Consider the following 16,615-nt stretch of genomic DNA (forward strand, 5'->3'; position numbering starts at 1 on the left):
CACAAGTCTTGTTTCAAAGAGTTCACTCATCCAAAATGTGAAGTTTGTTTCCAAGTTGTACGTTATGGTTTAAGATTATTAAAGTAGCTTAAAGCATTCACAATGGAGACACCTATTTTTGGGTTCTTAAATGGGTCTCACATGTACACATCACTCATTTATAATTTTTTAATAGTAGTACCTAATAAGCACGCAATCACTCCAACCCAGATCTCATACAAAGTTCTTAAATGGGACCCACTAATCAACTATCAATAACTTTATATCATTATATTTTAATTTTTTAATATTAAAAGAGTGTGGGTCCTGCTTAAAAGTGAGGGTCTTAAATAAGACCCCGGGTCTTATAAGACCTTGAAAAAGATTCTCCCCGTTGGAGGTACCTAATAGGTATCGGGTCTTAAATAGTTAAGACCCTCCCAATGGAGATGGTCTTATAACTTTATAAGGAGTATTGCTTTGTTAATAAAAAAAAAAAAAAAAGAACCAAAAAGTATAGACTATTACTTTTCCCACCCTGCTGCCTTCTCGCGCGCCCTACAAAAATTCCAAAAATACCCCTGGTCCGGATTACGTACTCCGAACCAAATTGTTAGTGTTTCCGGAAAATATAATCCGGACAAATACACTATGAATATTTTGTGCCTTTCTTTGATGTCAAGGGTCTCTGTTGACCGTTATACCATCCCCGCATAAGCTGCAATGCAATTGCAGGGGTCGTATGAGCAGTCAACAATGACCATGACACCACAAACACTCCTAAAAGCTACCTAAAAAACTGGAAAAAAAATTGAAGAAAATTTAAGAAAGGAGGTGAAGAAGAATGAAGGAAAATGTTGAAGATTCAAGCCTTTTTATAGCCTAAAACAAGTCCTAGGTCATTTGGAAGTCAAAGAAAACGTGTTTTTCATTCAAAACCGTCCAAAAAACGCGTTAAAACTCCACTAATCGGCCAAACTTTTGGTGAAACGTCACCGGCCAAAATGTTACTGAGGGTTTCCGAATTTTATAATCTGGAATGCATGAAGTAGTTCCGGATTATAAAGTCCGAACTGCACCAGACCCTTTATTTGGATCGTTTTCGTTGATCAAAGATACATAACATAAATAGAAGCAACATAAGACAAATAAGCAGTTAAAAAAACCATAATAACATAAATGATGAATCTTTTGGGAAGGTGTTCGAAGAGGAGCTTTTGAACTCGATCTTGCCGGCCTGCCAACTGACATGTTACGATCTACAGGCCGACATTATCGAGTTCATAAGAACCTGTTCTTTGGAGTTAGATCTGCAACATAATGAAGAAGGGCAAGGTGTTTAAAGAGGGTTTCTTTGAGTTAGATCATGCTGCCTTGCCAAATGACATATTCATCTGGCAGGCAGCAAGATCTAACTTATAGCAACCTCTTGATATTTTTGACTTATCTATGTATCAAGGAGGCATGAAGGAGTATCTATATATTTTTGATAGCATGCTGAAGATCTTCATCATGCCTTCAAATAGAGAGCTAACTCATCCATTTGCGACAGCATGAGAAAGATCCTCAACTTAATGACAAAAATTTGCATGGTTTTCTTTGGTGTGTTTGTGTGTTTTGATAGTATTGAAGGTGAAAACCGGAGAGGATATATTTATAGAGATGCTTGGATGTTGTGGACCACATAAACTCTTGGTGTAATGTGGTCCATACAAAAGAATCCTATGCTGAGGCATTCCGGATTTCGTTTTTCGTAATACACTTACGCCCTATATTATTCCGGATTTCGTAATCCGAAAAGCATATCTTTGATTATTTTATCGATTAAATGAACATCTTTGACGTAAATTAAAACATAATGAAAGTTTAAAGAATATATATATATATATATATATATATATATATATATATATATAATTCAAAACATAATGCAACAACTTAATTCAACAACACATAACTAACACACAATTAAAACAACATAAAACACGCGATTAATTAAAACATAACACATTATCACGGATCATCTAAACTAACTTCTTCCTCCTCTGGTCCCTCCAGCAGAGCCCTGATCTCTTCGTAGTTCTTGGGCCGGTGCAAACTTTTCAGAATTTATTCAGCAGATCTAACCAACGAAGCGTCCAACTCGATCGGTCCTCTAGTGCTTTGTTGACCAAAGACAGAGAACATGGTTCTCACGTCGTCGTTTGTGAGTTTCATCCGGCTGAAGAGAAGAGATCCGGCTGAGTCGGACAATGGACATCGATATTCAACACCGACCACCCTCCTCGTGTCTTTGTGGTTGAGTTGACGGTTGATTTGATCCAACTCATCCTTCAGCCCGGAGAGGGTGACATCGTCGCGAATCCTAAACAGATGGGGTGGTGTTCCACCGTTGTAGTAGACTGCCACTAGCTTGGTGTTCGGATTAAAGCCAGGGAATTCCATGTTGCAGAGGTATCTGGGCGTTGTAGTTTACTTGTAATGAAAACAGGGACCCCTATTTATAGAGGTATATGGGCGTTGTGGACCATGAAAATTGTCGGTGCAATGTGGGACACACAAAAGAATCCAATGCTGATGCAATCCGGATTTTAAAATCCGAACCAAGCATCACCATACACAAAGTCCCAAGTTCTCCTTTAGTTCACGCCATGATCGTATCTTTCCGGATATATAATCCGAAATATATGTGTATTCCGGATTATATATTCCGGAGTGCATCAGAAACTTTTGGTCGGTGGTCTGCACCACAAAGAAAACGTTTTTCAAACGTTTTGGGCGGTGGTCAAGTTGAAAAAAGTGTTTTTACAAGTTTTTTGATTGTAATTATGGTTTTCCCACCTTTTTTTTTACCCTCCCTCCCCTATAAATATGCTTCATTTTCTCAAAAATTGTCACACCTTCTTCTTTCTCCTCTTCTTATCTTCTCCTATTCCTTCTACAACGATGTGTTTCCATCGTTGGCCTTTCATAGAAAGAGGCCTTTTTGGAAATCCATCAGGGGTCATATGATCGGTCAATAGGGAAGGGGTCAGTCTGGTTGTGAGGTTGGTTTGCCTGCGTGTCATGTTGACCATCATGGTCTCTTGTTCCCTAGAGGCCCATGTGCCCCCTCTGTCTCCCCACCAACACCAAAGCTACTGGTATGTCCTATCAGGCAGCATTGGTTTCTTCTTCCCCGCCATCTTCTTTCCTCCCGCCCTCTTTCCTCTCCACCAGTGGCTGGAGCCACTGGTATAGCTTATGTAATAAAATAAGATTAGAAATAGTTTTAGGATGTAATAAGCTTAAAAAGCATGAAAATTATTGTAATGTATTGTTCATATGTTAATAAAATGAGTTATTTTTATTCTTGTGTCTTTTTATTTCTGTTTTTTATTTTATTCGCATTTTATTTTACAAATTGTAAAGCTTAAAATTGCAAAAGTTCTGGTAAAACATTATTCCGGATTATAAAATCCAGAAACATCTGCAAAATTCTAACAATGTAATCCGAAAAACGAAATCCAGACCAGGGGTAAAATTGGAAAAAAAAATAGGGCGCGCGAGGAAAGGCATAGGGTGGGAAAAGTAAGTCTCAAAAGTATATCCTAGTCTCCAAATAAAACAGGACTTTTGAAAAACAATACGAGACCCATTTCCCTCCCCGTTGATAATTCACTTGCTTTCTGATTTTGTTTATGCCAGCCTCTGCATATAATCACTTGTTTTCTTTGATTAAAATGTGGAAACCCTCGTGAACATATTACAAATTGGTGACAAATAGTTTCACTATTTTTTGATATTGTGTTGTTTCAGATACGTATAAGTCTCTGAAACACAACGGGATATTGGTGTATGTTGCCTCGTGCTCCAAAAAAACCTTGATTTGATTTGTAGTGTCTTGGTGAAAGAAACAGGTGATCCTAATGCCTCTTTCACACCTTATTTAACAAAGAAACAGAAGAATGAACTTAAGAGAGAAGCTTACAGAACCCGTTCTAAGGGTGCTCCCTCTCCTCCTATTCGTTGACTCGAGAAATGAGCTTCTGGTGGGAGTCTCTACCCTTTTTTCTTATGATGGTTTTTTTATAGATAGCCCTAGTTTTCCTAAGTTTCTTTGGTATGTTTTTTAGAGACATGTTGCAACTTTCTATTTATTGCTTTTCTAAGGTCTCCTGTTTTAAGTTTTGGTTTTTTCTAAGGGTTTTGGTTTAGTTCCCTCTCCTGTACAGTTTTTCTCTTTTTTAATAAAATTTTCAAACGAGGTGGTATTGGATGGAGGTTGATTTGGGATGTCAATCTTTCCTTTGATGCCTCTCTTTGCTATTGATTCATCAAAAAAAAAAGATACATATAAGTCCACAAATTTTGATTCGTAGACTTATTGGGATAAGTACTTAACCTTAAAAGCTGACAATAAAATGTGAAGTACGTTATTGCAATTGGTATGGAATTATGATGAAGTTGGAATTTTCAATTTGTGTTGACCTTAGTTTATTAGGTTTGTGAGTGGTGTTACTGAAATATGAATGATGTAATTTTACTTTATTGAAGAATATTATTTTCGTACTTGTTATTGGAATTTAAGTTTTCTTTCTTTTTTTGCAAAAAAAAAAAGTTTTCTTTTTATTGATAATTTGAGTTATATTTTGTTGTTAGATTTTTTGATAATAAATAAAATGAATGACTTATATCAAGTTTGTTATGATTACTAAAAGGTAAACTTTTAGGTATCTTGCTTGGGGTTTGAGTGGATATAGATACCCTCAAGGCAAAATTTGTTTAACAATTCAGTTTATTTTAAAATAATTTAATATGAAAATATAATATGGCATTCATTGATTGAACGAGAGGTACATATCCAATCAAAATACATGAGTATCATTGTGTTCAAATGAATTAAACCCCTTTTCACTAAAAAAAAAAAAGAATTAAACCCCTTTTTGAAAACATAATTCCATTTTATTATCTCTAAAAACTAATATATATTTTTTTCTAAAAGCAGCCTACAATAGTGTTTTTTTTAAAACGCTATCAAAGACATGACGTATAATAACAATTAATTGACATGCGCTATTAAAGACAAGGCTATAATAGCGAGTTTTAAATTAAAGACAAGGTTATAATTATAGCGAGTTTTAAAAAAGTACTATTAAATCCTGTTATTGAGGGTTTTAATAGCACCTCAATTAAAAGCGAAAATTGTATTTCTCAATTCATAAAATTCAAAATTATTATTCTCTCATTTTAAAATTATTAAGGGTATAATATTAAGTGTGAGTTGCAGGTGCCAGCTTAGATGGGATCTCTTCTTCTTTTATGATAACTATGTACCTCTTTGATTTAAAATAAAAAACAAAAAATGTGACTTCTATGTGGTGTCTTGGTGTTTGACTTTCTTGATTGTTAAGAGTAGAAATCATGTTCGTTTCTTAAAAAGGGCATGGGTATCTCATACTATCGTTTTATGTATAAATGTTCAATTAATATCATCCAATTTAAAAATATATGCATTTATATGGGTTATACACTCTAAAAATATAACAAAAGACCTGCCTATTTATTTTATTAAATATAAATAATTGTTTAAATTAACCCACTTGCGTTGGCATAGTTCAAGGGATTTTAAGAGGGGTTTTTCATAAGTTTTAATCCTCTTTGCGGAAGAAATCTCATTGAAACGGATCTTGATTAAATCATTAATCACAAATCAAACACATACTTAAACAATTTAAGGATCCATGTGTTTATCTCTTGAATAGCAGAACCTTTGTAGTAGAATTGTTTTCGATCACGAGCAAAGCAAAGCAGCGATGCCTCTAGTTAGTCCACACGAACAGTGCTCCTCCAAAACTCGGTGCTAGCCAACGAATCAGAAGTGCAGAGAAAAGGGGTTGCTCCAAAAACCTGTAACCAAAAACTTCAGCACTAGAGTTCTATTTATAGAACTTCTAGTGTGCTCTGCAAGTTAGAAGTCACTGTTGGGCTTCAGTATGCCCAACAACGAGTTTAGTAATTTTGCTAACTAATTAGCGCTATTTACTAAACGCACCCCTTATATAAGTCATACTTATATATTTCTCTTTTGACTGTTCTTTGTGTGTGACCCTATAGGTTCTAGTCACGTTGGCAATAATATTAAATCTAATATTTAATATTATAAACAATGAGCGGTATCTAGCAACACATCATTGCTACCCAAGTGACAAGAATGTCAAGTGATCTGACGAAACCTTTCCATGATAATACTTATGTGTACAATTACTCCTTTGTCTCGATATCTTTATTGATCCCAAGGCATAGATATTGTCACCCTTGTATAGATCAATGTTTATATTTCTTGATTCCGAAATATACTGAATAACGAATAAGTCCAATATCTTATATTGACTTAGTTCGGCATGGCCATGCAGTTTTACAGTCATATTTCAACAAGAGGCCTAAAGATATATCTCCTGTTTATGAGGAGAGACAAATCCCATCTAGGACACTCATGTCCCTCAGCATGCTTCATCAAGTACCCATCAACCAACGTTATGGTTATCCTTTTACAGACAACGTTAGAATGGCAACAAAGCACTTGAGTCCACATCTAGGGATCATAGTGGTTTCAGGTCTAAGAACGACATACATTATTATCATTGTGAGAATATCTTATGACAATTGCATAACTTACTATGTAGTATTCTCACGGCGGGTCAATCCAATATAAATATGACTCCTAATATTTATATCTATGTGAAGACTTGATAACTCTTTATCCATGATCTGTGAGATGTGATCATCAGTCTACCCACATAATAGTCTCTATGCTTTGATGATATCCCACTTCTCAATAAAGCTTGACTACGGATACTTTTAGAATAGTTTCCTTATGTTTAACGGGGTCTCACAATTAAGTTATACTTAATGTTCCACTAAACGGACTAACTATTCTAGGGACTTTATTATTTTGAAACAAAACAAAATCAATAAAGAAACGCCTTATAATTTATATTTTCACAATATATATATTTATATCAATATCATGATACAAAGCCAAACCCAATCAATATAGATTGGCTATTAGGGCTTACTCCAACAATCTCCCACTAGCACTAAAAGCCAATCAAATATTAACTTAATATCTATTGGTCAAGTGTTAGCATCAAGCACACTATGGGCAAGATACTCTTCTAGCAGATAAGGAACTCTTTCCTATGTTGGTAGGTCATACTTCTTTCAATTTCCACTTTCGATCTTCTATCGAAAAGAAATTGAATTGTCAAAGTATACATTTGGATCATTGGTGAGATCAAGTTTTCATTGCTCGCAAGATTTAAACCAATTTTACCTCAGACGAGATCAATGGAATTCGCAACGCAAGAAACACATGCTTTCACTCAATTATGAGCTAAACAATCCAAATCATATATATTTGACATCTGTAATAGAAACAACAACTATCTGAAGCTTGTACTTTTACAAATTTCATAGTTGATATCCTAGCATAACATTTATTCCAAATTACGATCTGGATATATTGTACACCGATATGAAAGTCAACATCATTGTAACTCATTTACAATGTTTCTTCCATCCGTCTTCAAGAAACAATCCATAGTCCTTTAAGACATCCAAGGATATTCTTGAAGGTATTCTAGTGTCGAACACTATAATCAATTTTGGTACATATTGAAAATAATTTTCTAACCATGTCTTACATGTGTAGATAAATTATTTTGGTGACTACTATGTCATCCACATACTCCACCAAACTAATTTCAATGCTCCCACTAATCTCCTTATGTGCACAAGATTTCTTTATTAATAAAAGTTTTCATAAAACTTCATTTAATAAAATAAAAAAAAATTCAACTTCGAGAAGTTTTCTAATTCGTAAATGAATTTTATAATACATCTTCCTTTCTAGTATCCTTTGGATTAACGAAATCATACATATATCAAATACATATATAAGGTTATTCCAATTAAGGAATACATCCTCGTTATCCATCTTTTAGAACATGTATTATACAACAATGGGAATTGGGATCGTTAGATTTAAGCATTACGATGATGGAATGGTTTCGTCATGATATGCATCATGAATTGCATGAAACCTTCTACAATCAATCACATCTTAAAGGTATTCATAATACCATCCATGTCAGTTTTCTATAAGAAAATTCACATTCATCTTATGAGTCATACTCATTTGGATGATATAACCAATATCCATATATGGTTTGTGTACATAGATTCTTTATAAGATCCCATGGCATCTAGCCACTTCTCAAAAATCAGGCCATTTGCGACCTTCTAGTAAGTCAGGTGCTCATCTTCCATGAGCATCATATCACCTTGTTGAGTCATGACAAAATCATATTTCTCATCCTAGTGTTATGACATATCAGACTCATTTATATCATGTGCTACTCGAACTACCGATTTACCAACAACCCTTTGTTGAATCAGTTCATGTTCCATTCTTAGAGAAACATGTATTTTGTGGTACTTGACTTAATTCAAGTTCTACATCACTCCCACTTGCTCTTGCAAAGCTATACTCCTTGAAAAGGAATACTCCAGTTCTAGCGACAAACAACTTTTGTCAAGGAAGATGTAGAAATAGTATCCTCTAGTTTCCTAAGGGAACCTCCACAAGTATACATTCATTTAATTTGAAGTTTAGTTTATCTAGTAAACCATATAACCTCAAATTATCATAAATTCAAAAATAGGTACTCTTACCTCCATATCTAATATGGTGCCTTTATGATTACTCAATTAGAACTTGTTGTGGGTGAAGAATAACTGTAATTTCATTAATTTCAAGAGTCTTTGAGTTATAATCAAACTATTTTAGATCGAGTCATGTCAAATATGAAGCGATATAAATAATCATTATACTCATTAATCAAGCATTTACCATCACGACTTACTCGTATAGTCTTTATACTTTTCAAACTTATTCTTTTTACTTCATTGTTAAAATCTTTGAACAATTTCAAAGTTTTTCTTGAATCGTGTCAAATACACTTTGCTTCTCTACTAAATGATTTAGTAATGTTAGATGAAGTAATAGAAACAATATCTAGCAAATATGTTCAGTTCTCAATATACATCTCATATGTATATAAACTCGAATAAATTAAGTGCCCTTTCACCTTTGTTGGTGACTGGTATACTAATCTATTTTGAAAGGTGGGACTCACATCCTTCAAAATGATATAAAATCAAATGAGTCCAATAGTCCATATCCATGGATTTGGAAATGTGAATATCTCTTGTTTGTACTAAACAATGTTGCCAATGGTATACAAAAGGTTATAATCTCATTTGATCCTTTTCTCATAAGTTATAGACCAGCTTATCAAGATCATGAAATTCAAATTCATTACTTGATTAGCATACTTATATAGAAAACATAATTTTCATAATAGGACAACGTTTGTCTATTATTCAACTACACAATCATTCTCTTGTCAATACAAGATTTATGATTTAATGCTTCTATTTTATATGGAATTTAATAACAATTATTTGGTTCCATATCAAGTTAAATTTAAGTCCAAGCATTAGCTCCTATGTCAATGAAACAATTTGTTTCATTCTAGACGTAAGTGGACTTCACTTATAGTTAATCTCCCGCTTCTTTAAAACTCTCTATATTTCAACAAATATGAGATTAATCATCAAGTATCATATACCTATGATGCAGAAGTAGAAATTTAACTTTCTATATATGGGCAGATAAGAAGTCTTACTTCTATTTTGACTTTTTCAAAACATTAACAGTTTTTCTCATTCTGAAGAACAATTCTTAATTTTGTACCAATTCAGAAACTCCTTTCTGAACATTTTGTTCTTCATAAGAACATTTAACAGTATAATAAAATGTATATGCCGAAGAAATTCTAAATACAGAAAATAAATAAAATAAATGTATCATGATTGAAAAACATATTTAATTAGGTCTTTAATTAAATATGCTCCCACTATTTTACTCAAAACAAATGACCTTCAACATTTGAATCGGAAAATCTCATTGGAAGATTTTCTAATGGGTTGAAATCCATATTTCACCTTGCTTTAAGTCAACGGGGGCTGTACTTAAAACTCAGTTATTTAGGTAGAAACTCCTTCCAATTGTATCTCATACAACTTTCAAATCATTTGAGTGAATAACTCCTTACTCTAATCTATCATATAGATGTTCCCAAACATTGCTTCTAAATTTATTTTAATCTTATTAAAATTAATTTAGTTAAGTTAAACCCAAAAGAATAACACTTGAGTAAATTGGATTACCGCACCGCAACTTACTAGTATAAAATATGCGCTTCACGGAAGCAAAACCCACATATTCGATATTAGTCTTGAAGGGTGTTAAACTTTTGGAAAGCATTAAACTTAATATTTCATTTGAAGTAAATATATATATTTTAATCTTATTAAAATTTATCTAGTTAAGTTAGATCCAAAAATAACAATCGATAAATAGAATTACCGCACCACAACTTACTAGTATAGAAAGTGCACTTCGCGGAGGCGAAAACTACACATTTCGATATTAGTCTTGAGGTGTGTTATACTTTGGAAAACAATTTACTTCATATTCTATTTGAAGGATTTTTATTTAGTTTAATCTCATTGACATGTGTATCTCATACACGTGTCTTTAAAGATGCATGACATTCATGCTCATAGAACGCAAGTATATAAAACATTTAATACATACATGCTAACATACATCTAAAACATGTTAAGCATACATCACATACATGCGCTAAATAAACATACATTTCATGCATCACATACATAAAATAATAAATTAGGTAGTATGGTCATGACCTCCTAACGCGTAAGAATTAAATAAACTATTTTATTACAATTCTTTGACCCACGAGCAAACTTCAAAAGTTTCTCCATCAGAATCATCTTTTGGCGTCGTCTTCTCTCCAACTTGAGTATTTACAATATTTAACACTTAAATAAAATAAATAAAATAAACCACGACACGCAGGTCGTATTTAAATAAAATAAATCATGACACGCAGGTCATATTTAAATAAAATAAATCACGACACGCATGCCGTATTTAAATAAAATAAATCATGACACACAACGCAGGTCATATTTAAATAAATGAACAAACGCCAATATAAACTAAGGTCATAACCATATACCATTAATTTAAAATATTAAAATTAATAAATAACTAACAATAATAATAAACCTTTTATTGTTATTATCATTAAAATAAAATATTTTAAATATCAAAGTCAAGCATGCAATTACTTAACCAAGCATGCACATAGAGTATTACCTCAACGAATCCGATTAGAACACTAGCTAGTAGGCATTGATCGTGGCAATTAGGTAACTATTTTAGATTAAAATCAATAGCCCTAATATCATGATCATGATCATGATTCAGTACATTCAAAATCAATTCACATATTAAGGGATATATATTTTAACGCTAAAATAGAACACGATAAAATCAAATCAATTATATTCATTCAAAATTTTAATTCAAAATCAAATATTTTGAATCATGATTTTCCAGAATTAATGTTGTTATCTTCTAAAACAATTTTAAAAGATATTCGGTTTCCAAAATTAGACTTTTAACAATCAGGTCTTATGCAATTGAAAAACGTTGCTAGCTAAAATGTTGTACCAAATCCCATGAGTCATGATTGATTTTTTCAAAGTAAAAAAAATAGAATACCTAATCAATTATCATATAATTGAAATTATTGCCAATTAAAATTGAAGCATCCCGTGTCTCTCTCTTTACAAGTTTTGATAACCTTTGAATTAAAAACGTTGCTAGCTAAAATTTTGTACCAAATCCCATGAGTCATGATTGATTTTTTTTAAAGTAAAAAATAAAATAAAAATAGAAACACTAATCAATTATCATATAATTGAAATTAATGCCAATTAAAATTGAAGCATCCCGTGTCTCTCTCTTTACAAGTTTTGATAACCTTTGAATCTGATTCAAAATTCACGTAACTGAAAACCCTTATACTCAGTGAGAGAAACTTCTAAACGGATTCGCATACGACTCTTTGAAATCACACGATGGTTAAGCATGCATCTAATAAAATTTCACACGATGACTATCATACATGCAATAGAATTCACACACGATGATTACGATAGACTTGACATGATTAAACACTTTAATCCCAGAAGCAAAACCCACATCATAATATCGTCCCAGTGCGTCAAACAATTTGGATTTAATGATTTAATCTGAACCGAAGCTCTGATACCACTGAAGGGATTTTAAGAGGGATTTTTCATAAGTTTTAATCCTCTTTGCGGAAGAAATCCCATTGAAACGGATCTTGATTAAATCATTAATCACAAATCAAACACATATACTTAAACAATTTAAGGATTCATGTGTTTACCTCTTGAATAGCAGAACCTTTGTAGTAGAATTGTTTCCGATCACGAGCAAAGCAAAGCAGTGATGCCTCTAGTTAGTCCACACGAACAGTGCTCCTCCAAAACTCGGTATCAGAAGTGCAGAGAAAAGGGGTTGCTCCAAAAACTGTAACCAAAAACTTCAGCACTAGAGTTCTATTTATAGAACTTCTAGTGTGCTCTGCAAGTCAGAAGTCACTGTTGGGCTTCAGTAAGCCCAACAACGAGTTTAGTAATTTTGCTAACTAATTAGCGCTATTTACTAAACGCACCCCTTATATAAGTCATACTTATATATTTCTCTTTTGACTGTTCTTTGTGTGTGACCCTATAGGTTCTAGTCACGTTGGCAATAATATTAAATCTAATATTTAATATTATAAACAATGAGCGGTATCTAGCAACACATCATTGCTACCCAAGTGACAAGAATGTCAAGTGATCTGACGAAACCTTTCCATGATAATACTTATGTGTACAATTACTCCTTTGTCTCGATATCTTTATTGATCCCAAGGCATAGATATTGTCACCCTTGTATAGATCAATGTTTATATTTCTTGATTCCGAAATATACTGAATAACGAATAAGTCCAATATCTTATATTGACTTAGTTCGGCATGGCCATGCAGTTTTACAGTCATATTTCAACAAGAGGCCTAAAGATATATCTCCTGTTTATGAGGAGGGACAAATCCCATCTAGGACACTCATGTCCCTCAGCATGCTTCATCAAGTACCCATCAACCAACGTTATGGTTATCCTTTTACAGACAACGTTAGAATGGCAACAAAGCACTTGAGTCCACATCTAGGGATCATAGTGGTTTCAGGTCTAAGAACGACATACATTATTATCATTGTGAGAATATCTTATGACAATTGCATAACTTACTATGTAGTATTCTCACGGCGGGTCAATCCAATATAAATATGACTCCTAATATTTATATCTATGTGAAGACTTGATAACTCTTTATCCATGATCTGTGAGATGTGATCATCAGTCTACCCACATAATAGTCTCTATGCTTTGATGATATCCCACTTCTCAATAAAGCTTGACCACGGATACTTTTAGAATAGTTTCCTTATGTTTAACGGGGTCTCACAATTAAGTTATACTTAATGTTCCATTAAACGGACTAACTATTTTAGGGACTTTATTATTTTGAAACAAAACAAAATCAATAAAGAAACGCCTTATAATTTATATTTTCACAATATATATATTTATATCAATATCATGATGCAACGCCAAACCCAATCAATATAGATTGGCTATTAGGGCTTACTCCAACAATAGTGGTATTGACTTGGGACCTGGGAGTGTGCTCCTCCTTGAGGTCTCTGGTTCGATTCTCTCTAAAGTCAATTTAAGTGGGCTAATTTAGATTCTTCAAAAAAAAAAATTGTTTACGTTAATATTTCATTTATACTCTTAACTCATCAATATGGTATTTCTTGAAAGAAAGAAAAAAAAATACACACTAGGATACAAACGGCGGCAAAATAAACATTATTTTCTTAACATTTACTATATTGTTGACCCGTGCGTCGCACGGATTTATTGTTAAGGGATTGACATACGAATAATAAAATGTAATATATAATTGGTAACGGTGAAAAAAAGAACATGTGATAATCCACAGTAGACAAAATAAAACACTTCATAAGATGTATAAAATCTGAAAATATTATAAAAGAAAATTCGGTAGGCATTGGAGGATAGTCAGAAACACGGTTTAGGGTTTGCTATATATAGCCGAGTTTGCATGGAAATTAGGGTAGCCGAGTTTGCATGGAAATTAGGGTATTTTGTTTGTAAACGTATTAAACAAGTGTACAACAACTTGTCAAAAAAAAAGTCTACATAAACAATAGATATATACAAACGATGACACAACATGGTAGTAATGTAAAACTCATCAGTGAGGAGAAATATTAGGGATTGCTGCATTTTAGAGGGAATCTGTTAGGTTAAATTGGTGCGCTACATTTTAGATGGAATTTGTTAGGTTAAATTGCTGCTAACCTAATGCAGCATTTTAGAGGGAAATTATAAAGTTAAGTTGCTGCAGACCTAATAAAATTAATAAATAAGGATGTATAATATATATATATATATATATATATATATATATATATATATATATATATATATAGATAGATAGATAGATAGATAGATACACACACACTAAGGGTCTAAATATACATATATAATGTGTGTATTGTTACTTTTTTTTATAAGTATCATAAATATATTACTTATAAGCATTTTTGACAAAAAAAAAAGTATTTTTTTACAAGGAAAAATAATTTCTATAATTTTTTAGGTTTAGAATTTTTCAATAATTTTTAAATGCATACTAAATGAATAAGTAGAATAAATAATTAATATACATAATAATATATTTCATTTATTTCTTCCTTTCAAAAAAAAAATATTACATTTATTTCTAAAGTATATTATTATACAGTTGCATATATATTATAATTATGCACTTTTAATCTTGTTCATCAAATATTAAAGGCCAAAAAAATTAATAAAAAATAAAGTTATAAAATTATAACATTATGAAGTACACATAAAATTATACATTTAAAGGTGATATAATTATTTTTAATCTTCATTGTTAAACTATTATGAAGTCGCAAAAGTTATCAACACACTTCACAAATAAAGGGTATGACTCTTTTGGGCAATCTGCATCAGATTTGCAGTAAATGGGATCTGCTTTATCAAATAAGAAAGAAAAAAAAATGAATGTTATAAAAAAGTGATATAATATTGTGTATATTAGAAAACTTGAAAACGGTGTGGAAAACGACATACCCCGATTGGCTACAACAAGAAATGGAGAAAGAATTGTGATCAAGGCAAAAACAAATATGAGAGTTTGTGCCATATTTTTCTTATGTTTCATGTAATAAATAGACATTTATGATCGCTTTATAAGTAAAAAAATCCATGCTTTGTTAACTTCGATTAAATAGTTTTTAGCACTTAGGAGTTTCAAGAAGCCACTTATAAAATCGGAATCAATGTGAAATATCATTAATCAATGTGTTCTCTTATCTCATTCAATTGATCACTTAACCTTCGCCATGATCTCACATAACAATCTTGGTGTTCATCAAACTACATTATTGTTTTATTATACTTCATTGTTTTTTAAATTTATCATTTACCCATTCGTAAGAGATAAAGAAAATCCCTAGAGAGAAACAACAATTAATTATGAATGATAAAACAAGTTAGATGTATAAATAATGCGTCAAAGAAATAATAGCATATTTATTTATAATTAAAAGTATAATACATAACAAATGTGGAAATTGTATGAGTTGAGTAAATGTTGTGTTATCTTGCTCAAGGAAAGAAAGAAAATTACTTAGTTTAAGATGTAGCATTGTCTTTGTATCAACATAAATAAATAAAAATTCGGGTTTGGACTGAAAATATATATATCTTTATGTTTTGTTTTTAAAACTAATTTTGGGAATTTAAGTCATAAATATAGCTCATCGATGCCACACAATTTACGAAGTTTACATAATAAGTCCTAATAAATTTCCATATAAGTTTTTTAGTAGAAAAAATGGCAAGGGAAATCTTAAAAGTATCAAATATGAGGGGGAATAAAATTAGAAGAATTTTTTTTGCAAGCTCTAACGGTAGATGATGGGTTCCTTTTTCTATGCAAAGGACAATATATTAAATGAAAAACAAGTACAAATAAGCTAACGGACATATACATGACCCAATAACCACTTCAGCAAACCTAAAAGGGTATTATAAAAAACAATAACATAAATGGTAAAATAAACTGGACAAAAATTCAGTTAAATAAACCAAATGTGTATGAAGAAACTCAGCAGCAGAAATCGAGGGTAAATCTATAAGAAATGATCACTCAAGGCTTGAAGATGACACAAGGTCAACTCGAATAGATGATCTTGGGGAGACCTTTTCTCGCCACATCCAGTGATATAATTAATATGGATCAAGGGGAAAACATCATCGGGTCGGAAGAAGACTATCTTGCCTACAAGGTCTCCAGGAAGCATCGTTACCGCAATAAGTATGCTATGCCTAAAGAAGAAATCGAGAGCCTGAAAGTTGAAGACTATGATCAGGTTAGGTGGTATGAAGACAATGAGCCTGAAGGACAGGGGTTCCCAAGCACAGCGTAGACATATCCGTCAGGCTTGAGACGCTAA

At 32.2% G+C, this 16,615-nt stretch overlaps 1 protein-coding gene and 1 long non-coding RNA gene across 2 annotated transcripts; both read right to left on the minus strand.

The window, feature by feature from the left end:
• Positions 1-2,088: 2,088 nt before the first annotated feature.
• On the minus strand, positions 2,089-2,424 carry LOC146930457 (uncharacterized). Its single transcript, XM_085707561.1, has one exon. The coding sequence runs from the start codon at positions 2,422-2,424 to the stop codon at positions 2,089-2,091; it is 336 nt and encodes a 111-aa protein (XP_085563687.1).
• A 12,510-nt stretch (positions 2,425-14,934) lies between these two features.
• On the minus strand, positions 14,935-15,360 carry LOC146930458 (uncharacterized). The gene is made up of 2 exons (XR_015006402.1): positions 15,228-15,360; positions 14,935-15,125 (listed from the first exon to the last, which is right to left on the minus strand). It is a non-coding gene; the product is annotated as an uncharacterized LOC146930458 (long non-coding RNA).
• Between the last annotated feature and the right edge of the window lie 1,255 nt (positions 15,361-16,615).

The sequence above is a fragment of the Medicago sativa genome, chromosome 4 (assembly GCF_051527215.1).
Source record: "Medicago sativa cultivar Bolivia chromosome 4, Bolivia_mono, whole genome shotgun sequence".
NCBI classification, from domain to species: Eukaryota; Viridiplantae; Streptophyta; class Magnoliopsida; order Fabales; family Fabaceae; genus Medicago; species Medicago sativa.

Bases quoted from the DNA above. Each gene is read 5' to 3' on its own strand.
- LOC146930457 (XM_085707561.1), bottom strand. From the start codon at position 2,424: ATGGAATTCCCTGGCTTTAATCCGAACACCAAGCTAGTGGCAGTCTAC.